General features: G+C 35.8%; 1 protein-coding gene across 3 annotated transcripts in view; it reads left to right on the top strand.

Annotated features, from left to right (window-relative positions):
* LOC120099830 (uncharacterized) overlaps positions 1 to 24,328 on the top strand; it is a 77,613-nt gene that overhangs the window by 28,794 nt on the left and 24,491 nt on the right. For 2 of the 3 annotated variants that reach the window (XM_087601027.1, XM_087601022.1), the window contains exon 1: positions 19,380 to 19,512. The exons of the other annotated variant lie outside the window; for it this stretch is intronic. In XM_087601027.1, coding sequence (XP_087457153.1) covers positions 19,480 to 19,512 — 33 coding nt within the window. In that variant the 5' untranslated portion in view covers positions 19,380 to 19,479. Of the gene's footprint in view, positions 1 to 19,379; positions 19,513 to 24,328 lie in introns of those variants that run through there. 3 annotated transcript variants of the gene reach the window in all.

The raw sequence follows: 24,328 nt of genomic DNA, 5'->3' as shown, positions 1-24,328 counted from the left end.
ATAGCCAAATACTTCTGACCAGGGATTCATGGTTTATAAAGAATAAGCATCTTTTGTTGTTGGCTTAAATGTAGTAGCAGGTAATGTCCTGCCTTACATATTCAATTACTAAGGTTAGATATTAAAATATGTTCTGTCTATTAACACTGGATGTTATTTCTTATGTTTTACCTTCTCTGCACTTGTACTTCATAGCAGGAAAAAATAAAAATAACAATTAATAATAATAATCATTAATTGTTATGAGACTGCTCCACAGATGAAGCTACTAAATGTTGCTAAACTTTTTGGATCTTTGGAGACAGTGCTTAGTATCTTATGTTGAATGATCTGATAATACTTACGTAGAATGTCCTGCCTTCAACATCACAGAAATTTGCCTTACACTGTATTCCATGAGATCAGATCAAGGGTATACATAAATAAACCTATCTTGACTAATTGCTAGTAGTATATTGCACTCCCTTAAAATATTTTGTAACTCTAAGCAGTATAATATGTTAATTATAATTGCTTTGTGTACAGATAGCATAAAAGAAGTTCTCCATTTTCATTGTAGTTAAATGAATATTGTGTCAATGTCAATTCTCTTAATGTTGTTTGTGAAATTTAGATGAGTTTGATTAAGGACAACAGAAAAATAGTTTGAATTTGGAAGGAAAATACACTTAATAGCTAGGAGTTTTGATGATTTGATGCTTCTTAGGAAAACAAAGATTCTAGTTAATGAAGAGAACATTAAAATACACAGTTATTCTATATATATATATATATATACATATATATATGTATATATATATATATATTCTATACCTGCCAGTGTAACAACTCCTATTCTCTGTCTCAGCACATTTATCATCATATTTTTGAAGATAGGTGCTTACAAAAGATTCTCTTAACAAATGAGGACATTAATAACCTATTTTTGTGTGTTTTTATTTTGATTCAAGTTCTCATTATGCAGTTCTCCTTTTCAGGAACTCATGAAGTAGATCAGACTGGCCTGAATTAACATATTTGAATATCTCTACATCCAGTTGCTAGAATCAAATGTGTGTACTCACCAAGTCAAGAAGACCATTGGTAGCATGCCGTATAATTTTATATCAACTTGATGCAAGCTAGAGTCATCTAAAAGGAGGGAGCTTTGATTGAGAAATTAACTTCATATTTCAGGGGTAGGTCACTCTGTAGGGAACTTTTCAGATTAGTGATTGGTACGTGGTTGATGTAGCTCATTGTCCATATTGCCATATGGCTAGTAGTCCTGGATTTTTATTAGAAAGAAAACAAGCTGAGAAATCCACGGAGTGCAAGCCAGTAAGCAGTTCTCCTCCATGGACTTTGCGTCAGTTCCTTCCTCCAAGATCCAGCCCTGCTTGAGTTCCTGTCCTAACCTTATCCTTCAGTAGTGAACAGCAATATAGAAACATAAACCAAATAAACCCTTTCATCCACAAGTTGCTTTATTCATTATGTTTCCTCACAGAAATAATAACTATGACGATATGTTACTGATTTTCTGCTTTACTAAGTTAACTAGCATGCTATTTTTGATCATAAAATTGTGGCATATATATATATATATATATATATATATATATATATACATAGAGAGAGAGAGAGAGAGAGAGAGAGAGAGAGAGAGAGAGAGTTTGTATCCGTGTATTCGTGTATGGTGTATGTATGCATATATATTTATATATATATATATATATGTGTGTGTGTTTATTGGTCTGTAGACATATGTGTGTGTTTGTATAATAATATACGTGTGCATGTCAACTGTTTTGCAGATAATTTTTTAACTATTCTGCCTTTTCTTCCTGTAACCCATAAATATTTAGCTTGGAGTACACAAAAGCATTTCATTAAATTTGTGAACTGCTTAAATAATTCACGAGTCAAATTTTTGCACACGTGTGTATTTTTGTTCTCAAATCATCAGAATAGTTCATGGTTCCCAGTATCTCTTTCTATCCTTTCTACAATGTGTTGGGTAGTCATCCTTCTGAAGCTGCACTTCTCTGAAGTAACTCTGTCCATGTCTTGTATAATTCTTTTTTTTGTCCCTTAGTCACAACTCAATAGAGGCAAATACGAGGACTTTCTCTCAAGCAGCAGTAGTTGCCTTTGTGTTCTGACTTTTTAAAATTGACATGTACCAATTATCCAAAGCTGTGGCTTCATAGAGACATTTTTATAGTACCAAATTGTGTTCTTTTAGCATTCTTGGCCTACATATTGATGTATTTCTTTTCTGGCATACTCTTTACTGACAGTTTCATTGCAACTGAAACCTTACCTCTATATTTTCTTCATATGTTAGATGCAACAGGTCCTTGTTACCTTTTTTCATGTTTATGGCCCTTACTGTGTTGTGATGGCTAACTTACCCTTAGTGCTCTTTACACTTGTTCTTCTCAATCTTTTTGCAAACCTTTCTCAATTGGATGTTTTTGAAACACACAGGATCCCACGGGGTCCCCTAGTCCCTAAAATCAAAGAGATAGTGAAGACACCGTAGGCAGCATGACAAGCATGGCACTGGGAGTCCTGCTCATCTCTCCCATCCCATTCCCTGAATAAAAGGTATTAGATTATATGCCTTAAGCTATCCGCCAAGTTGTATTTCCTCATTTAATAAATTTCTTGCCAGAGTCTCACTATGAAAGTCTATCTATCAAAATACTTAAGTCCAGAAATCCAATCCCAACTCATTCTAATACAGGAAATCCCATTTAACCTTTATAAGCCACACCTGTCTTCTATATATATAGAGATGCCCTTTTGTTGTCCCCTACTTCCACAAGGACTCCAATCACCTATCTCCCTTGTTTTATAGAGATGTCCTCTTAGAATTTTTATGGTAGAGCTGATAATATGAACAAATGAATCTCTTTCATGTGCTTTTTCTTGGGGTCTCTTTTTCTTCTGCTTGTTTGCCTTGATTTTATAAATACTAATATTTATTTTTCATATTTTAATTTTCTCTTTTAGCATCCTGTTCCTGTCTAATTACGAAAAGAGTAGGAATGGATCTGTATGGAGGGTATTTAGGAAGGTACTGGTTCCAAAGTTTGCTGAATGTTGTCTTTTCGTTCTTTAACTGAAGTACTCCATATTTAAAATTAACAGCAATGACCCTATAGGCTTGACTGAATTATTGATAACATATTACATATATTAAATTCATGCTATCATTCAAGGAGCTCCTAGGGCATTAGTTCTCAACCTTCCTAATGCTGTGACACTTTAATAAATTCATCAAATTTTAATGTGTCTTCAGCATAAAATTATATTGGTTCCTACTTGATAACTGTGATTCCATTATTTGTATGTGTTGTGATGTAAATATTTGTATTATATCTCTGCTATCCTGTTTGGGAAAATACTAAAAAGAGGTACCATTTCACACTATGCCAGGTACTGGTGGGTCACATGGCACCAGCAGTGTGTTGATGTGTTCTTATCTTAGCAGACTCTCTGGCCCAGAGCTCCTAAAATCTCTCTAACCAACTTGCTATGTTCCCATGGTGGGTTGCTGCCACACCAGCCCAACACATTTAAATAATGTGCCTCCCTCAGGTGCCTAAATAGGTTATATATTTAGTTAAAAATATCAAGGTTTGGCAAGCATGGCAGAACATACATCAAAGAAAGGTCCGTCCCCTGCTGTGGAATGAGTCAAAATGGCTACTCTGAATCAGAAAGCCTGAGAATGGAAACTGCCTGTTTCTTTAGTATGATTCAATTCAATGGTAAGATTTAAATACAGAGTTGGCCCAAATCACAGGGGTGAATTTTAACTGTGATTCAAAACTAAGATAGGGGAAATTAGAAAACATAATAGATAGATATTATGAAAGGTATTATTAATAAATAGAAGTCTGTGGCTTCAGGTAGAAAGCATAATAGATAGTATATTAAAGTCTACAAAAACCTCATATTCTCTAATATGGAATCCATGAAAATTTTGGATTTATAACCTACATGACAAATTAGAAAAGTCTAAAATTAGGCTCATACAATATTTTCATTTACATCATTTGTTTTAGATTGTTTTAATTTTTTTAAAGAGATTGTGAGTTCTGTGGTTATATTAATTCTCTTAGAGAAATAGAAGATACAAGATTTCCTGGTTTCCTGGTGAAGGAAGAAAGGTTGCTAATTTGGAAGAAAGGTTTTGTCTTTGGATTTTCAGAAAAGGTGATTAGGCTCTGGAGCCTTCCAGAGCTATATGGATCACCTTTGAAAGAGGGAGGCCATTGGATAAACTAGATTCAAGAAAATAAAACAAAAATTTATCTTAACCATTCTGTACACTCTACAGAGACTGATAAAATCCACACAGACATCTCAATGATACTTAAATTTTGTTTTGAGATTTTATATATTGGTTGGTGAGATCCAACTTCAGACATGGTGAAGTGACCTGCTTGAAATTCTGATCTCATGAATTTTAGCTGTGTCCACTAAAGGTACAGACATCAGAGACTATAATAAGCATTGTTGTGGCCTTTGCAGGGTCTAACCAACTCCCTCATTTTTCTTATACCCTTTCAAGATATCTCAATGCCTGTATTCAGTCAGAAAGTGTTATGAAAGTCACTGCTTCAATTTCATGGATTTTGCGGTGCTAGAGATCATTATTCTAAGTTGTTTTTTCTGAATAAATTAGAAGTGATCATAATTTAACAGTGAGTAATTAGCTAGAATTGTTAACAAAGACATTCTCATTTGATAAACATCCTTTTGAGTGTTATTAAGCTGAAGTTATAAATTATCCCATTGGTACAGAATTTGTTTGAATGAAGAATCAAGGTTTTCATTGACATAAACTTCCTCTATTTTTACAAAAAAATTTAAAGTACAAGGCTTGAACCCAGTCCTTCTATAAACGCCATTACATGCTGATCAGGAGAGATGATTAAGCATATGAGTTAATTCCAGATAGCAGAGTCAAGGCTCTGAGTTTATTGTTTGGGTGGTTTCAAAATATTTTTAATTAGAAATAGCTGAGAGTAGGTTTCAGACAGTCCAGATTCCTTTATATAGATAGTTTTCAAAAACATCAGAAATCCACAGAATGTGCCACTTAATGCTATTTATAATTTATTGAAACATATCTGTTCCTAACAGCTACCTTTCTTTTAGATTCAAAGAAAAATCTGAGCATCTACATTCAGGCAAGCTTATCCATTGTGGCAAGGGAGGCACTGAGCAGAAATGGCCCGTTTCTTCTACAGAGCTGTATTGTTCATTACAGGACACAAGTTACAGGATAGGGCAGGTTAGTTCTGACAAGAAGGAATAAGCTCATTTTTAATAATTCCTGTTTCACAAAATCTGTCAGTTGTTCCTTGGGCAAGTGGCTGAAAAGTGATGCTCTGACTTGTCTCAGTTCTAAAAACCTTTGTGAGGCATCCTTTATTTTCAGTTATATTAGTCGTTATTGGATTTCTGATGAGATTAAAGACTAATTATATTCTCATAGCCTAACCAGGATGTATAACATGGAGAAAACATACTCAAATAGATGGCTTTTAGATAGTATAACAAGCTGTCCAGGACATTACATATAGATTTTAAGCCTTTCTTAAGTTAGGATAGTAGACTAGGTGTTATTTATATTTTGTACTTTATAACTTACAAAATGGTAATAGTTGTACTCAGCTTACATTTGAGAGAAAAGTTGATTTTAATTGGACAGAAATGGTGAAATATGGCAAGGACATTCCCCTAATAAATAAAGCTTTCAGGGGACCGAAAGCTGGCAAGGAGTAGGTTGGAGTGGGGAAGTGAAAGGGGAAAATGGATTTGTGATTTATGGATGGGGAGAGAGCTTGGGGCAGAAGATCTAAGTAACTAGAAACTCTCAGTTAGATTGCAGATGTACCAGGATCTTACATTGGAAGATTTAATAAGCATGGCTTACTAATTAGGATTTTAGTAGTTGTGTCCAAGGATTGAGTTACCTCTTGATTCTAAACTAAGTTTGTGTGGTGTTTTACTTCACAAAGTGACTCAAATAAGTTCCAAAGAAGGGCACCCCAGCCAACCACACAATTTAAATGTGTGGGGCAAGCATAGTGTCATCAACCCCTCTGGGTTTGGGTGGAAAGAGTTTGAAAGTTTTGGGCCAGAGTCTGTGGAGATAACAACCCGCAGGTGTAATGTGGTCCTGAGGTGTCTGATGTAGGGTGGGTTTGTTTCCCCCTCACTTTTCCAGTATTCCCAACAACTCTGTACCTCTCTGAATACATGTTAACTTATGACTAATTTGCCTACATCAAAAGGGAGAGGGATGCTTGATAATAAAGTAAGCATCTCTTGATGCTGTTTGCTCTTGTATGTGGCCATTAAAATACTCAATAATGATTCTCTGATGATATTTCACAAGCTAGCAAAGCTAATTTGTCCAAGATATCATATGTCAGGTTTATAGTATAATTCTTTGTCAAATTGTTTGCAGAATTTCCAATGAAACAGTGAGAATTTTAAAACACAGATAACTGGCAGGTTTGGTCATTCTTTAAAAGGAGGGCTCACTCATCCCAATTCTAGCTTCCTAAGATGAGAAGCTTGGAAGTCTTTTTAGGAGACAGATGCCATTTCTTTGGCAATACAGCTTTTACAGTTGCATTAAGTGTAGGAGATTAGACAGAAAATACTTGCTCACAACTTACTGTTCCTTTACAATTTTGTCAGCAATATATTACACACAGGATTGGCTGCATTTGATCTACTATTACTTGCATATGCCCACCCAGTATTCAAAGTAAGTAATACTTTAAAAATCCATACTTTCTGTTCTATTTTAGTGTATTGTCATGGGGTCAAATATTCAACATAGATGAAGTAATATAGAGAATCAAGTCCCAAAGATGTAGAAACTTCAACAAGAAAGTATCTAATCTATTGTAAAAGAGGCCATCTAGTTTGGCAGAAAAGGTGATAGTTTCAAATCATCACATTAAAGAAAGAGACAAAATTATATGTAGACATTTGCTAGAACATGGTTTGAAAGACTTTTCCCCACTGATGAATAAACCATAACTGTGTAGACCATATTAGTAGCTAAAAATTAATACTGTTATGGTTGAAAAATTAGAGTGCAGAACAGGAATTAATTAAAAATAGTAAGTACACATCAGGATAAGGATATCATTGGAGGCTATTTTAGAGAATAACCCAGGAACTCACAGTAAAGCAATCTTCAGAGAAAGCCTCAGCTTTTCCAAAATTCTGATTCTCCTGAAGCTTCAGAATTGAATGGTTGTAGTGACACCAGCTATTCCTTTCTGTTGCTTAGAGGGTATATATTTAAAATTATATCTGTATGTATATATGTGTGTATGTATGTATTTATTTGTATTGAATATTTTTATTTACATTTCAAATATTATCCCCTCTCCCCATTTTCCATCCATTAACCCCCTATCTCATCCCTACTCCCACTTCTATGACGGTACTCCCCCCCGCAACAACACACATCTTCCCACCTCCCTGCCCTGATATTGTCCTACACTGTGGGATCCAGTGTTGTCAGGACCAAGGGCTTATCATCCCATCGATGCCCAACAAGGCCATGCTCCGCTACATATGCAGCTGGAGGAATGGGTCTGTCCATGTGTACTCTTTGGGTAGTGGTTTAGTCCCTGGGAGTTCTGCTTGGTTGGTATTGTGGTTCTTATGGAGTTGCACACCTCTTCAGCTCCCTCTATCCTTTCTCTAATGCATCCAATGGGGAAAGTGTTCTCAGTTCAATGTTTGGCTGCTAGCATTCACCTGTGTATTTGACATGTTCTGACTAAGCATCTCAGGAGAAAGCTCTATCAAGCTCCTGTCATCATTCACTTCTTGGCATCAGGAATATTGTCTGGGTTTGGTGACTGTTTGGATATGGACTGGATCCCTGGGAGGGGCAGGCTCTGATTGGCCAAGCCTTCAGTCTCTGCTCCAAACTCTGTCTGCATATTTCCTCCTATGAGTATTTTTGTTCACCTTTCTAAGAAGGACTAAAGAATCCACACTTTGGTCATCCTTTTTCTTGAGCTTCATGTGTTCTGTGGCTTGAATTTTGGGTAATCTGAATTTTGGGACTAATTTCCACTTATCAGTGAATGCATTCCACATGTGTTTTTTGTGATTGGGTTACCTCACTCAAGATGATATTTTCAGTTCCATCCATTTGCCTATGGATTTCATGAAGTCGTTGTTTTTAATAGCTGAGTAGTACTCCACTGCGGAGATGTTTTCAATTTCCATATTTTCTGTATCCATTCCTCTGTTGAAGGGTATCTTCATTCTTTCCAGCTTCTGGCTATTATAAATAAGGCTGATATGAACAGAGTGGAGCACGTGTCCTTGTTACATGTTGGAGCATCCTTTGGGTATATGCCCAGGATTGGTTTAGCTCAGTACATATATAGTACTATGTCCAATATTCTGAGGACCATTCAGATTCTGGAAATCAGCCTTCCAGAGTTATTATTGAGGACAGTTTTCACTATCCTAGGCTTTTTTTCGCTATTTCCAATGAAATATTCTAATTTCCACTTTTGGGCTGGATTTGTGGAAAGATATTGTGTAAATTTGGTTTTGTCATGGAACATTTTGGTTTCTCCAAATCTGTGTAAATTGAGAGTTTTGCTGGTTATGGCAGTTGGGGCTGACATTTGAGTTCTCCTAATGTCTGTATGACATCTTGCCCAGATCTTCTGACCTTCATAGTCACTGTTGAGAAGTCTGTATAAAACTGACATGTCTTCCTTTATAAGTTACTTGATCTTTTTCCATTACTACTTTTAATAGACTCTCTTTTATTTGTGTATTTAGTCTTTTGACTATTATGTGATGGGAGGAATTTCTTTTCTGATTCAATTTGTTTGCCCTTTTGTAGGGACCTTGTATAATGATGGGCAAATCTTTAGGTTAGGGAAGTTTTATAATTTTGACGAAGATATTTATTGGACCTTTAAGTTAGGAATCCTCACCCTCTTTTATACCTATTATCCTTAGGTTTGATTTTCTCACTGTGTCCTATATTTCCTGAATGTTTTGGTTTAGGAGCTTTTGCATTTTACATTTTTTGACTGTTGTGCCAATTTACTCTATGGTATCTTCTGCCCCTGAGATTCTCTTTTCTGTCGCTTGTTCTGTTTTTTAATGCTTACATCTATGTCTCCTGACCTATTTCCTATGTTTTCTATCTCCATGGTTGTGGAAGTAATTACCTGATTTTCTTGTCGACTTATTCCATGAGCCAAAACCTATAACTGAAAGTGGTTGGGTGAAGAAGAACCAGTACATAGATAGTCTTCAGAGCTAGGTATTCCCTACTTTTATATTTGTGCCTTACTTGACACTCATCCTTTTGTGGAATCTTCATTGTGATATGTTGAAAACGAGAAGTAAAATGAAGAGAACAAAAAATTATATATATATATATATATATATATATATATATATATATATATATATATAGAGAGAGAGAGAGAGAGAGAGAGAGAGAGAGAGCTTTGAACACATGGACACAGGAAGAAATTTCCTGAACAGAACATCAATGGCTTATGCTCCAAAAAAATGGGACCTCATCAAATTGTGAAGCTTTGATAAGGCAAAAACACTATCAATAGGAAAAAATGGCAACCAACAGATTGGCAGAAGATCTTTAAGAATCCTACAACTGATAGAGGGCTAATATCTAATATATACAAAGAATTCCGTCATTATACTACAGAGAACCAAATAACACTGTTAAAAATGGGTTACAGAGCTAAACAAAGAAGTACTTTTTGGAGAATCTTTGCCAGACTCTGACAAATATCGATGCATATGCTAACAACTGATCATTGGACTGAGCAAGGTGTTCCCAAGGAAGTAGTTAGAGTTAGGACTGAATGAGCTAAAGGATTTTGAAACTCATAGGAAGAACAACAATAACAACTAACAAGGTTTTTCCTTACGCCAGAGTTCCCATGGCCTAAACCAATAAACAAACAGTACACAGTGAGGGACCCATGGCTCCAGAAGCATATAGAGCAGAGGATGGCCTTGTTGGATATCAATAGGAGCAGAGGACCATCATCCTTTTAGGCTCAATACCAGAGTACAGGAAAATGCCAGGGTGGGGAGGTAGGAGTGAGTGGCTGGTTTAGGGCGCACCCTCAAAGAAGTAGGGGGAAGGAGGATGGAATGGGAGGATTTTAGAGGGGAAACCAGGAAGGGGGTTAACTATGATTTACAGTAGAAATGGTTAATACACATTATTGCTTCTGAAAGGAAAGAAAGGAAAAGTTGGAAAGTATATTCAGTGCAGATGTGTACTTTGTGAGAAGTTGGTTTACCAGTAATATAGAGGGTATAAAACAGTCTCTTGTGTTGCTTTTCTTCAGCCACATATGTGTTGCTCACAGAGGAAAAGAACCTAACACAGTCCTGTATCCTAAAATTTCAGTCATATTTGCAAAACCTGAACTTGAATCTTGAGGATAACTTTACAGGAAGGCATCAGAGTTGGGATGAAAGAAAATTGCAGTGGTTGCTGGCATTTTATGAACTGGTTGCAAGGGGAAACTAAGATTATTCATGGGAGATTAACATCAGAGGGTACTCATGCTCCTGCAGATCTCGGTGCATCTGAGCACATATCAACAGTGCTAGATTAGTCGATTGTGTATTCCAAATGGATCATATTAATTGGTTATGAATTATTAGTTATAGATATTGTGATTGATCCTAATATATTATATGCAATGGTTGTATTTAAACACATTATATCATAAAAATATTGAATTAAATATTTACACATATTCATATAGACATCAGACCTATACAAAAATGTGCTCTTTGCATAACACACACGCACGCACACACACACACACACACACACACACACACGTATTATTACACAAAGTAAAGACTGAAGTACATCTAGATTTTGGATATTTCTTTTCTAAAATAAACTCCTTTTAGAATTTTTTTATCATTCATATGATATAAGACAAAATGTATTGTGCTGCAAATACTGATAGGAAACTGAATGCAGTATGCCTTTAGGTAATTCAAGTTCATTTTTGTAAGTTGAAACATGCATAAATATGTAAACTGCTATATAATTTTCCAAATGAGCATAGCTACTCCAGATGTTGGAACAGGAAGACTACAATGGTTCAGCTTTGGAGTGTATTTGACAGTCCATGATTACAAGCAGCAGTTCCTAGACACAAGTGGAGGCTTTATAATAAGTACCATTAGAGAGATACAGGCTCAACGGCACGGGCATTACTGGACATTTTCTCTGTTCTTATTTAGAGCCAGAAACCAAAGAATAATTACATAATATATGGGCCTTTCTCCTATTTCATCTTTGTTTTTATTCCTAATGCAACAGGTTGGGAGGAGGAAGAAGAGATGGAGGAGATTTAATGGAAAAATCTCCCTGGTAACAACAGGCTCTTGCCTGCTTTATCATTTTTGAGATCTCTCTCCTGATTGGTTCCAAGCCTATTCTTTATTTTCCTACGTATACTCAGCCATTTTGCGTCAACCAGAGCTAAAAGAATCTATTCATATAAATGTTTTTCCGGTAATGCTCCTCGTTGATATCTAGATATCAGCTTGTTCCAGGCGATTGCTTTAGATTGACAACCTGCTTCTTGAAGAAGGAGAAGTGCTCTGGAAACCTGCAGATGAAAAGGAAAAGAAAAAGTCAGAATGGTCAGGTAATGGCTATGATTCTTCACATTCCTGTTCTGAATGAAACTGCTCCTGTTTGCTGTGCCAGGTATCTGTTATTGCTTCTGTCATTGCTTCAGTTTTAAGATCTATCATTCAGGACTCAGCCTTGGAGTCCTGCTTCTTCTGCAAGGATGGTGTATTATGCCATCTTTCAGTATCTGACAGACACAGGATACCTGTTGCTTCTTAATCTGCTTTGAAGGATCAGATCAGTAAATAATTTTTGTATCAGGACAGCAGTACTCACTTAATACCATGAGACATTCTCATACATTTTCTGACAACACCTTATGGAGCATGCCACTACCATCTGGAGTACTAAAACCCAAAGACTGAAATTCTCTCTTGTCATCCTGCTACCAACAAAGGTCTCAGATGTTTTACATTGCATTTGAATCCAAATTTTAACGTCAGGTTCACATTGTTATTGTGGGGAACAAACACAGTTTTATGTTCATACTTGCATATCTGCTTACTTCCTTCCTTAAGGACAGTCAAAGCAAATAGTTTGCTTATAATCCAATGGAAAAGCTGAACATACCAAAATGTCTTTTCTTTTTTTCTTTTATTTTGACTTTGAATATCAATATACTAAGTTTTCCAGCCACCACCCAGTTCATTTGTATTTTCGTGCTTAATTTCAATTTAGTATCACTTAACATTTTTAATCATGTTTATTGGATATCATCTGGTGCTACTCGTATGTTCTGTAGTAATTTTACAAAATTCAGATTTTTGTTCTTGTGCATATTCTAGGAACCTCAATTGCATTTAATGTTACCTAAATATTGATATGTGGATGATCAATTGATGCTAATAGTTTGAATCTACCATGCTATATTATCCCTGGCTTATATTTAGTGTTTGCATCTCATTAGAATTGAACTTATTAACATTTGTTTAGAACATAAAATGTATTATAAAAGTTTTTACCATGTTTATCATTGTTGTCCTCCTGGAAAATCTATTTTTAACTAATGGGGTTCAACTTAGTAATTTGGTTTATTGTCCAGTCCATCAATTTATTTTTTTTTCTTTTATATATCTTACATAATGCTAATCTTTGAGGATTTATTAGATTTTGGTTCTCATTCACAAGAAATGAATGTGTATTTGAATAACCAAGCATGAAATATCAGATGAAAATGGGTGTAAAACTTATGTTGTACTTGATGGAAGCTTTATTGTGTATTTTGCAAGTGATGCTTAATAAGGTTACTGGAAAGAATAAAATAGCTGTTATTGGAAAAAGTACACACACATGAAAGCAGAAAATTGTTAAGGCACTAATGTTTTAAATAGTGCATGGAAGTGATAGTAATATGTTGCCTTCATAGTAGTTTTGACCTCAGCTTTCTTGGAGAAAGAATTCTAATGAATAGCCTCTATTAACAAATTTATTATCTACATTCCTAGACTGAATGAAAATGAAGGTTGTGTTTCTAAGCATGCTGATTGTTTTAGATGAGAGGCTTGGGTATATAAATATAGGACTATTAAATCTTATACTCTCCTTAATAGATAAATCATATGTCATCTATCTGTATCACTAAGGTACTACTATGTCACAACCCTAGTAAATGTGGAACCTTGTATGTTTCACAGAAGTGCCAATCAATGTGTGTTTACCACCAAATTCAAAAAAGGTAGCAGGGTTTTACATAGAAATAAAGTTCTTATTAAATTAAACATCCATTCTGATGAAGACAAGTATCAAACTTTTTGGATGTTTTATATTTTGTTTGTTTATTTGTTTTTATGGGTCATTTATAGAAATAATTCTGAGAAAAAGGAGTCATGGTCTCCAGTGAAGAAAAACCTTTTATTGATTGGTTAGATTTAGTACCAGGTAAAATTTCCTACATTTATGTTTATTCTCATAGGCTATTACTATACTGCATGTCTACTACTTCAGATATCCATTTATTAATTTTCATAATTTGCTCCACCTTTGCTTTTTACTAGAAAACAAATTCTAACAGATTTGCAATAAGAGTTTCCCACATATAATGCTATGAAAAATATGCTTCAGGGTCTAGTAAACCACCATAATGTGAAAATCGTGACTCATTTATTTAATAGTATTTAGTACTCAGGGAATATTCAGAAAATAGGGAACTTAAATGAATAAAGTGATATAGGATAAAATCAAGGTACTTTCTCTTCCTTTATTCCAAAGGAAACAGTAGCCATCTAGGTCAGTCATCTTTGCTACCTGACAACCTAGCTGGGCCTGATGTTTGTTTACCTTTCCTCATTAAATCACAAGAAAAGTTATGAGATCCTCCCTCTAATATCCACATGCTCAGAGATTTTATTATAGGGAAATGTATACTTAATGCATGTAGCCTAAAAGGCTAGAAAATATAGGCAAAGGATGAGTTTTGATGATTGAATCTGTCATTTAATTTATAAGACATTCGTCATCTTTACGAGGTAACAAGTTTGTGGGTAGCTTTTTTCTGAGCACATATACTCCAGAAGAATGACCAATTAAAATTATCTGTAAGTTTTCCCAATAAACTAACCATTTTCCTAGGGACAGCGTTTGTAGATTTCCATATTCACTTGTTGTTCGAATGTTAGATGGGTGACTAGTACACATTGATTACACCTCTACTTGGTTGAAATGAGTTTTTAAATTTTTTCTTTGTTTTAAAGATAATTATGCAGTTTTATTTCTCCTTTATCTATCCTACATTCCGACATAATATTCTTTTCTTCATTTCAAATATATTGGTTGTTGTCATTTAATTATTATTCTATACATATGTCTGTCTGTTTGTACATGCTTATACATAATGATATAAATACAGTCCTTTTAGTTTGTATAATATTTGTTTGTATATATGCATGTTTTTAGGGCTCACCATTTTTTTGGATACCAAATTGGTTGGTTTTCTCTCTAGAAAACTGTGTCTCATGTAGTCAGCATTATTTATGTGCTTGAAATATTTTGAAAATCAACTTTGTTAGTGTAAATATTGTCATTTCTAAAAAAATATAATCTTATAGCAAATGGCTTTGTATCCCAGTTTTAACTAACTTTCTTGACTGTCTTCAGCAATAACCTGTGAGATTTTCATATAGGAGGTGTTTTGTCAAACTATTTGCTGGCAGTGTTCCACACCATGTTTTGAATTGCCATGGTTTTCTGCATTTATTTATTAGATGAACTATGACATTTTTTGTTTTTTTTTTTGTTTTTTTTATTATTAACTTGAGTATTTCTTATATACATTTCGAGTGTTATTCCCTTTCCCAGTTTCCGGGCAAACATCCCCCTCCCCCCTCCCCTTTCTTATCGGTGTTCCCCTCCCCACCTTCCCCCCATTGTCCCCCTCCCCCCCAACAGTCTAGTTCACTGGGGGTTCAGTCTTAGCAGGACCCAGGGCTTCCCCTTCCACTGGTGCTCTTACTAGGATATTCATTGCTACCTATGAGGTCAGAGTCCAGGGTCAGTCCATATATAGTCTTTAGGTAGTGGCTTAGTCCCTGGAAGAGCTGGTTGCTTGGCATTGTTGTACATATGGGGTCTCGGACATTTTAAGAGGCATTTTCAGATCAGAAATGGCATTTTCATTTGAAGAGTATATGATTATCTAAATAATCACATTTATTTATTATAGGTATTTTAGATAGAAAACTGATATTATGTTGATATTTCCCTGTTTTGATAATCTACATTTACTACCTTTTACATTTCTAAATAAAGTCACTTTTCTGTCCTTATTTACTTCATCAGATCACTTGAAACCTTGTATGCCCCACCCTATTTCTTTCTGTTCTTCATCCAGGTAATTGTCCCTTTTCAGTTTTACTATTCCTGCAGTTTTGTTGACATGCAGGCTAGAGGTTTTCCATGGAGATCTCTGGTCTGGCTAAGTGTGAGGGTTCAGGCAGAGGGTAGAGAACTGGGGCAAGGAGGGAGGAATTCTTTCACCCCTTCTGCTGCTGGTGTTACTCTGCCACTGTTTCCACTGCTACCATATTTGATTGCCCAGACTGTGCAAGCAGGAGACTGACTAGATTCAAAGGAGCTTCTGGCAGAAATTTAGGGAGAGCAGTTCTTTTCCCCAAGCAGCAGTATTACAGCTCTTATGGTAGAAGCTCTCAGACAAAGGAGTACTTCCTGCACACACTTTAAACCTTCTGAATGGGATTCTTAAATAGAGTTTCAGGATGGGTCAGGGTCCAACAGCAGTTTCTTCTTATTGGTTTGACTTGAGAGCTTGAAAATATCTCATCTACACAGTTGGGGGTGTGGCCCTGCTTCTATGTGATTAATCTGTCTTGACCTTATGTGACCGGTGGTCACATTCTCAGCTGTGGAGGAGGGGCTTGAGGTGTTGACCTATGTGACTGATCTGTCTCAAAACTCCCTGCAGTTGGTTGTGGGGTACTGGAGCTACATGAGAGGGGCCTGAACTCCTCAGAGACGGGGAATGCTCCTGCCATCCCACAGGGTTCCTAGGGATTTGATCCGTCTCCACCAGGAATCAGGGTACATTTCTCAGCCCACTATGTCACACAGTTACCCATATTTATGTGTACTGATATAAAGGTTACAACCTGGAAGGCTCCAGTAAGACAAAACCTCTGATATCTGTCACTTTTTCTATAGATTACCACACTCATTAGGTACTTTTCTAGTTCTGTCAGTCTATTACAAACTATTATACTCTTCTAATTCTCACATTGTATTTTTATCAGTTTCACCAACTGAGACACGGACTGTTTCCATTTTCTGGGTATTGTGAATACAAATCTAGTAAACATCAGCTAGAATATAACCATGCAGGAGGCTGTTGAGTACCTTTGGACATATAATATAACTGTACCATATGATATTAATATTTAGTTTTTTCATATCTCTGGCTACTAATTTCTAACTAAATTGAACCACTTCCCTATTACAAAGAACAGTGAGTGTTCCCTTTTCTCATATATGCCAAATAATTTGTTGTCAGATTTTGTTCATATTTCTTTTTTTTTTTCTTTTCTTTTTTTCGGAGCTGAGGACCGAACCCAGGGCCTTGTGCTTACTAGGCAAGCGCTCTACCACTGAACTAAATCCAACCCCCTTGTTCTTATTTCTTAATTCTTGTTTGGGCAATATAAATTTCAAACTTTTGTGCATTTGAATATCTTGGTGAAATTCTTTCCTCAACTAAGGCTGGGAAAATTTGAATGAGTACTTGTTTAGAAGCAAAAAGAAGGAAGAACACAAAGCATGCATTTCTTAGAAGGAACCCAAAATGAATTTTTTTGCTATATTATGCCATGTTATTGCATGAATATTTTAAAAATCCTCCAACAAGGTGAAGCTAACTACTAACTTATTTTTAATCCAAGCTTTGACTCTGTGAACTGGAATGAATTATTGATAACTGGAAATCTAATAACTGTGAAATTTGGAATTAGGTGTGATTAACAGTTTGTAACAGTTTGCATGAACTAAAAAATATTAAATAGATTTTACTTCTGCGTTCTTAGGGTTTAAAGGGACAAACTAATATTACAATGAAAGCTAACTCTAGGTTAGTTGGAGTCTGGAACTATGGACTATGCATGAAAGTACTAACAGTTTAAATGGCCAAAGAAAGATTATAATAGTGAAAGGGAATATGGCAGTGTTTTGTGTCATGCCTAAGTATAGAAATTACACTCTTTCTGCTGACAACTTCAGAGCACAAATAATAACACGATGGCTATACCCTGTTGACTGAATAGCTATTAGATTATGCATAGAGTAAGATGTATGTGAAGAAATGGGCCACCATAACCTGAATTGTTCATGTCCTTCCTCCAGCTCTTTATAGATAGCACAAAATATTTTCATGAGCAGTTATTGTAGGATGAAGAACAATTTGAATGTCTGATACACAAGTAGATATATCCACAGAGATTTTCTAATATTCTCTGAGTTCTTTCTCTTGTGTAAGAACATGAGAAAATACATGACTTCCTACAGGCAGACAGAACCTTCCTATAAACAGAAAATAAATGGAAAGTTATAGGCCTGATATAATTTCCAGGCATAAAAAATCTAATAAATGTTGCAATTTTCCAAGCAATAGGTGTCCCTAAATATTTCTCAGAATGTATCAGTTCACTTCGTTGTAAAGGTTGCTACTACCATAATCATTATTCCTTTGAACATGTGTGCTGTGTGCAACTTATGTGCTTCTCACTGACTTGTAGACCTGTTGAGTATAATAGAGGAATCAGAAAGTATCAAAGAATTGTTTCCGTGTCATTCTTATGTCTACTCCAGGGTATGGCCCGAGCAGAAAAAAATGAATAATATTTAAACTGAATATAAGTCAGGCAGGAATCTATGACCTGGCAGTTACCACTGAATTCACTGCAAATTTACTGAAAAGCATAAATGACCTGGATCAATTTTATAGAAGAACAAGTGGCTATATCAATTTTAATTCACAATTTTTACAGTCCAGACATAATCCCCATATTGGTCCACCCCCTGATTTTTCCACACCCCACATCTCCTGAACCCTGTCTCTAAGAAGATCTCCCAACCCCTCTGAACCCACCCAAGCTCCCATCTCCCTGGGTTCCCAGGTCTCTATAGGGTGAGATGCATCTTCTCTGACTGAGTAAATTCCTGGCGGTCATATGCTGTATATGTTTTGGGGTCATAATATCAGCTGATGTATGATACCTGGTTGTTTGCTCAGTTTTTGAGAATCCCTTGTATCCAGGTTAGTTGAAAGTACTTGCCTTCCTATAGGATCACCTTCCTCCTCAGCTTCTTCCACTTATCCCCTAATTCAAATACAGGGGTCATCAGCCTCTGTGCACTGATTGAGTATAAATATCTGCATCTGGTTCTTTCAGCTGCTTGTTGGCCCTTTCTTAGGGCAGTCATAATTGGCCTCTGTTTGTAAGCTGCTGGCATTTTATAAACTAGTTGTTGGGGGAAAGGAATATTATTCATGGAAGATTAACATCAGAGGAAAATTTCTTTTCTAAAATAAGCTCCTCTTAATATTTCCTTATCATTATTATAAATTGAGATGCAGTGAAATATGTGATAAATAGCTTAAGGAAATCTGACATGTGTATGCCTTTAGATATTTCAAGGGCCTTCATTTTTAGTTGTAATGTGCATAAATATATAAACTATTATGATAAATTTCGACATAAATATAGAGCCTCAGAATATTGCCACAGAAAGGTTACAAGATTCAACACTATAGTGCATTTGACAGGCCATGATTATAAGCAGAAGTCCATAGCCACAAATGGAGACTTTATTATATGTACCATTAGCAAAAGACAGGCTCAAAGCCACAGGCATTACTCGACAGTTTTCTCTGTTTTTAATTATAGCCAGAAACCAAAGAATAACTACATAATAATCTGGTCTTTCTCGTATTTCATCGTTATTTTTATGTCTGATGCAACAGGCAGGGTGAGGGGAGAAGAGACGCAGGAGCTTTGATGAAAAAAAAAATCTCCCTGGTAACAACAGGCTCTTGCCTGCTTTATCATTTTTGAGATCTCTCTCCTGATTGGTCACAAACCTATTCTCTATTTTCCTACGTATACCCAGCCAGTCTGAGTCAACCACAGCTAAAGAAATCTATTCACGTAAAAAAAATATTTCCAGTAATGCCTCCCGTTGATATCTAGCTCATAACAGTCTCTTGCTAGAGATTGACAGGAAGCTGCTTCTTGGAAAAGGAGGAGTGTTCTGGAAACCTGCAGATGAAAAGGAAAAGAAAAAGTCAGCATGGTCAGGTAATTGCTATGATTCTTCACATTCCTGTTCTGAATGAAACTGCTCCTGTTTGCTGTGCCAGGTATATGTTATTGCTTCTGTCATTGCTTCAGTTTTAAGATCTATCATTCAGGACTCAGCCTTGGAGTCCTGCTTCTTCTGCAAGGATGGTGTATTATGCCATCTTTCAGTATCTGACAGACACAGGATACCTGTTGCATCTTAATCTGCTTTCAGGGATCAGATCAGTAAATAATTTTTGTATCAGGACAGCAGTACTCACTTGAAACCATGAGACATTCTGATACATTTTCTAACATCACCTTCCGTAGCATGCCACTAAAATATGAGAGTTCTAAAATCCAAACACTGTTATTCTCTCTTGTTATCATCTTGCTACCATCAAATATCTCAGATGTTTTGCATCACATTTCAATCCAAATTCTAACATAAATTTTACATTGTTATTATTGGTAACACACATAGTTTTATGCTTATACTCACATGTCTGCATAATTCATTCATTAAGGACAGTCAAAAGCAAGTAGTTTGCATATATTCCAACGAAAAAGGTTAAAAACCAAAACCAAAATGTTTTTTTTTAAATTGGATTTCAACTTACTACCATTCCCAACCATTCCTTAATTTCCATGAGTCATAACATGTATGAGAGTTTATTTATATTGCTTTGTCAAAATTACTCTTTAGTATCTCAAAGCATTTTTTCAGTTGTGATGAATACATATTAACTTATAGCTATTGTGCACTCTCTGGTAATTTTATTAAATTCAAGTTTCTGTAATTGTATATAATCTATGAGCCTCAATTGCATTTAATTTTATCTAAATCTTGATTTTTTTGGGAGAATCAATTGATGCTCATAGGTTAAATCTATCATGTTGTATTATACCTGGCTTATACTTAATGTTCATTTTTCATTAGTTTTGAACTTACTAATGTTTGTTTAGAACAGGAAATCATCTTCTCAAAGCCTTTACCAAGTTTATCATGTCTAATGTCCTGGTAATTATATAGTTAATGACAGGGTCGTGGCTCAGTAATTTGTCTTACTGTTCTGTACATCATCTCTAATTTTTACTTTTATGAATCGAACAAACTGCTAAATTTTGAGGATTTATCAGTTGTGGATTTCATGTATGAGGAATGCATGTGCCTCTGAATAACCTTTCATGGGTTATTAGTTGAAAATGGGTGCATAATGGAGTTTGAAGTAGAATCTTGGAAGCTTTATTTTGTGTGGCACAAGTGCTGTTTAGCAAGGTGTTTGGAAAAATTACAATAACCTTTAAATATTACTGTAAATAGTACACACTTATAAAAAAGATAATTGGTGAGGGCCTAATGTTTAAAATTAAGAGTTGTAGTGATAGAAATGTTTGCCTTCATTCTACTTTTCACCTCAAATTTCTTCATGGATGGATTCTAAATTAGTAAAAATCTCTTATCAATTTTTTGTTTACCTTCCAGGACTGCATGTAAAGGAACCCTCATTTTCTTATGATGCTTGTTTTGGATGTGGGGTTTGGATATAGAAATATAGGACTTGTCAAATATACCCACTCCTTGTAAGATAGCTCACATATTACTTATAGGTACCACTAAGAATGATAGGCTCAATTGAGCCTATTACAATAATACTTGTGGTAATAGAAATCAGTCTCAAGTAAAGACACACCTGGTATTAATTGGTTAAATGTATTATCATGTAATATAATCATCTACATTTGTTTCTAATTTTATAATTTATTGCTATATTCCATGTCTATTAATTTCAGGTTACCACTAAATTTTAAACATTTACTTCACCTTTGCCTGGTAAACACACACACACACACACACACACACACACACAGACACACAAACACTAACAGACACATAAACTGACACACACAAACTGACACAAACACACAAACACACACACACAAACTGACACACACACAAACAAAAACACAAACTCACAAACACATGCAAACACACAGAAACACACACACAAACTGACACACACAAACACACACACAAACACACACACAAACTGACACACACACAAACACACACACACGAACTGACACACACAAACACACACACAAACTGACAGACACACAAACACACACACAAACTGACACACATACAAACACAAACAGACACACAAACTGACACACACAAACACACACACAAACTGACACAAACACAACATATACACACACAAATACACACACACACACACACACACACAGGAAGTCCAATAAATATTCAACACAGCTTTTTCAGAGAGAGTAATATGAAAAAATTCTTCAAGTTTCAGTAAACCATTGTAGAGACAAAATAATGACCACTTTATGAAAATATTTTTTGGACTTTTTAAATTTACATTTCAAGTGTTATACCCTTTTCACATCCAACCTCCCATTCCTTCCTACCTCTCCACCCTGACATTCACCTACACTGGGGGATCCAGCATAGGCATGACAAAGTCCCTACCCTCCCGCAGATGCCCAGCAAGGAGATCCAATGCTACACATGCAGAGCCTTAGGTCTGTCCATGTATAGTTTTTAGATGGTGCTTTAGTCCCTGGGAACTCAGGTGGTTTGGTACTGTTGTTCTTAAGGGGATGAAAATCCCTTCAGGTCCTTCAAACCTTTCTTTAAAGCCTCCAATGGGAACCCTGTTCTTTGTTTAATGATTGGCTGTGAGTATTTGCTTCTGTATCTGTCATGCTCTGACAGAGCCTCTCAGGAGACAGATATATAAGGCTCCTATCAGTATGCACTTTTTGGCATCAAGATATTGTCTGGGTCTGGTGGCTCTAAGTAAATGGGCTAGACACCCAGATGGGGCAGGCTTTGAATGGCCATTCCTTCATTCTCTGATCCAAACTGTATTTCTGTATCTCCTCCTATGAATATTTTTGTTCCTCCTTTTATGAAGGACTGAAGCATCTACACTTTGGTCTTCCTTCTTCTTGAGTATCATGTGGTCTGTGGATTGTATCTTGGGTAATCCGAGCTTTTGGGTTAATATTCACTTATCAGTCAGTGCATAACATATGTGGTTTTTGTTTTTGTTTTTGTTTTTGTTTGTTTTGTGTGATTGGGTTACCTCACTCAGGATATGTTATGGTTTCATAGGCTAGCCTATGAATTTCATGAAATCTTTGTTTTTCATAGCTGAGTAGTACTCAAATGTGTGGATGTACCACATTTTCTGTATCCTTTTCTCTGTTGAAGGGTATCTTGGTTCTTTCCAAATTCTGGATATCATAAATAAGGCTGCTATAAACATAGTGGAACATTTTTCCTTGTTATATGTTGGAGCATATTTTACATATATGCCCAGGAGTGGTATAGCTGGGCTCTCAGGTAGTACTATGTCCAATTTTCTGAGGAACCTCCAGACTGATTTCCAGTGTGGATGTACCAGTTTGCAATTCCACCAACAATGGAACAGTGTTCCTCATTCTCCACATCCTCTCCAGAATCTGTTGTCACCTGAGTTTTTGTTCTTAGCCATTCTGACTATTGTGAGGCAGAATCTCAGGTTTGTTTTGATTTGCATTTTCCTTATGACTAAAGATGTTGAACATTTCTCTAGTTACTTGTCAGCCATTCCATATTCCTCAACTGATAATTCTTTGTTTAACTCTGTACCTCTTTTTAAAATAAGGGTTATTTACTTCTCTGGTGTCTACTTTCTTGACCTCTTTGTAGATATTGGATATTTTCCCAATCTGCTTGTGTCTGTTTTGTTTTAATAACAGTGTCCTTTGCCTTACAGAAGATTTGCAATTTTATGACGTCCCATTTGTCGATTCTTGATCTTACAGCATAAGCCATTGATGCTTTTTTTCTGGAAGTTTTCCCAAGTGCCGATGTTTTCAAGTCTCTTCCTGACTTTTTCTTTGATTAGTTTGAGTCTCTTTGGTTTTATGTGGAGGTCCCTGATCCACCTGGACTTGAGCTTTGTAGGGGTTGATAAGAATGGATTGCTTTGCATTCTTCTACATGATGACCTCTATTTGAACCAGCACTATTGGTTAAAAATGCTATCTTTTTGTTTTTTTTTTGTTTTTTTTTATTGGATGGTTTTAGTTCCTTTGTCTAAGATCCAGTGATCATAGGTGTGTGGATTTATTTCTGGGTCTTTAATTCTATCCTTTTGATCTACCTCCCTGTTTTTGTACTTATACCATACAGTTTTTATCACTATTGCTCTGTAATACAGTAACACTATATTAAAATAAGAGATTCTTATGAGACAGGTAGAAATGAAGCAAGAGACAGAGGAATAGATCAAGTTTCTATTTACTCCTATATTCCAAGCCAAAGAGCAGACATTTTTGCCCATCATCTGTGCCACCTGGTAAATACATTTCATACCTGGGCTTACAGTTTCTTTACATCCATTCATAAAATGACTGGAAAAGCAAGAAGTCCTTACTCTAGTATCCACAAGCTCACACACTCTATTGTAAGAAAATCTACACATACTTAATGTAGCCTTGTAAGGGGTTGGAAAATACATGCCAAGGATCAGTACTTAAAGTTGGCTGTGTCATGAGATGTATACAAGAGTCATCATCCTTACTGGATAATGGTTTTCTAAGTGGCCTTTTTCTGAGCATAGCATCCCAGAAAATAAGAAATCAAAAATGCCCTGTCTGGCCGACAGGAGCCGGATGTAGATCGCTCCTGAGAGACACAGCCAGAATACAGCAAATACAGAGGCTAATGCAAGCAGCAAACTACTGAACTGAGAACGGGACCCCTGTTGAGGAATCAGAGAAAGAACTCAAAGAGCTTGAAGGAGCTCGAGACCCC

The sequence above is a fragment of the Rattus norvegicus genome, chromosome 1 (genome assembly GCF_021556685.1).
Source record: "Rattus norvegicus strain SHRSP/BbbUtx chromosome 1, alternate assembly SHRSP_T2T, whole genome shotgun sequence".
Classification (NCBI taxonomy): Eukaryota; Metazoa; Chordata; class Mammalia; order Rodentia; family Muridae; genus Rattus; species Rattus norvegicus.
The sequence above is the reverse complement of the archived record's forward strand: the minus strand, read 5'-3'. Positions and strand labels throughout refer to the sequence as shown.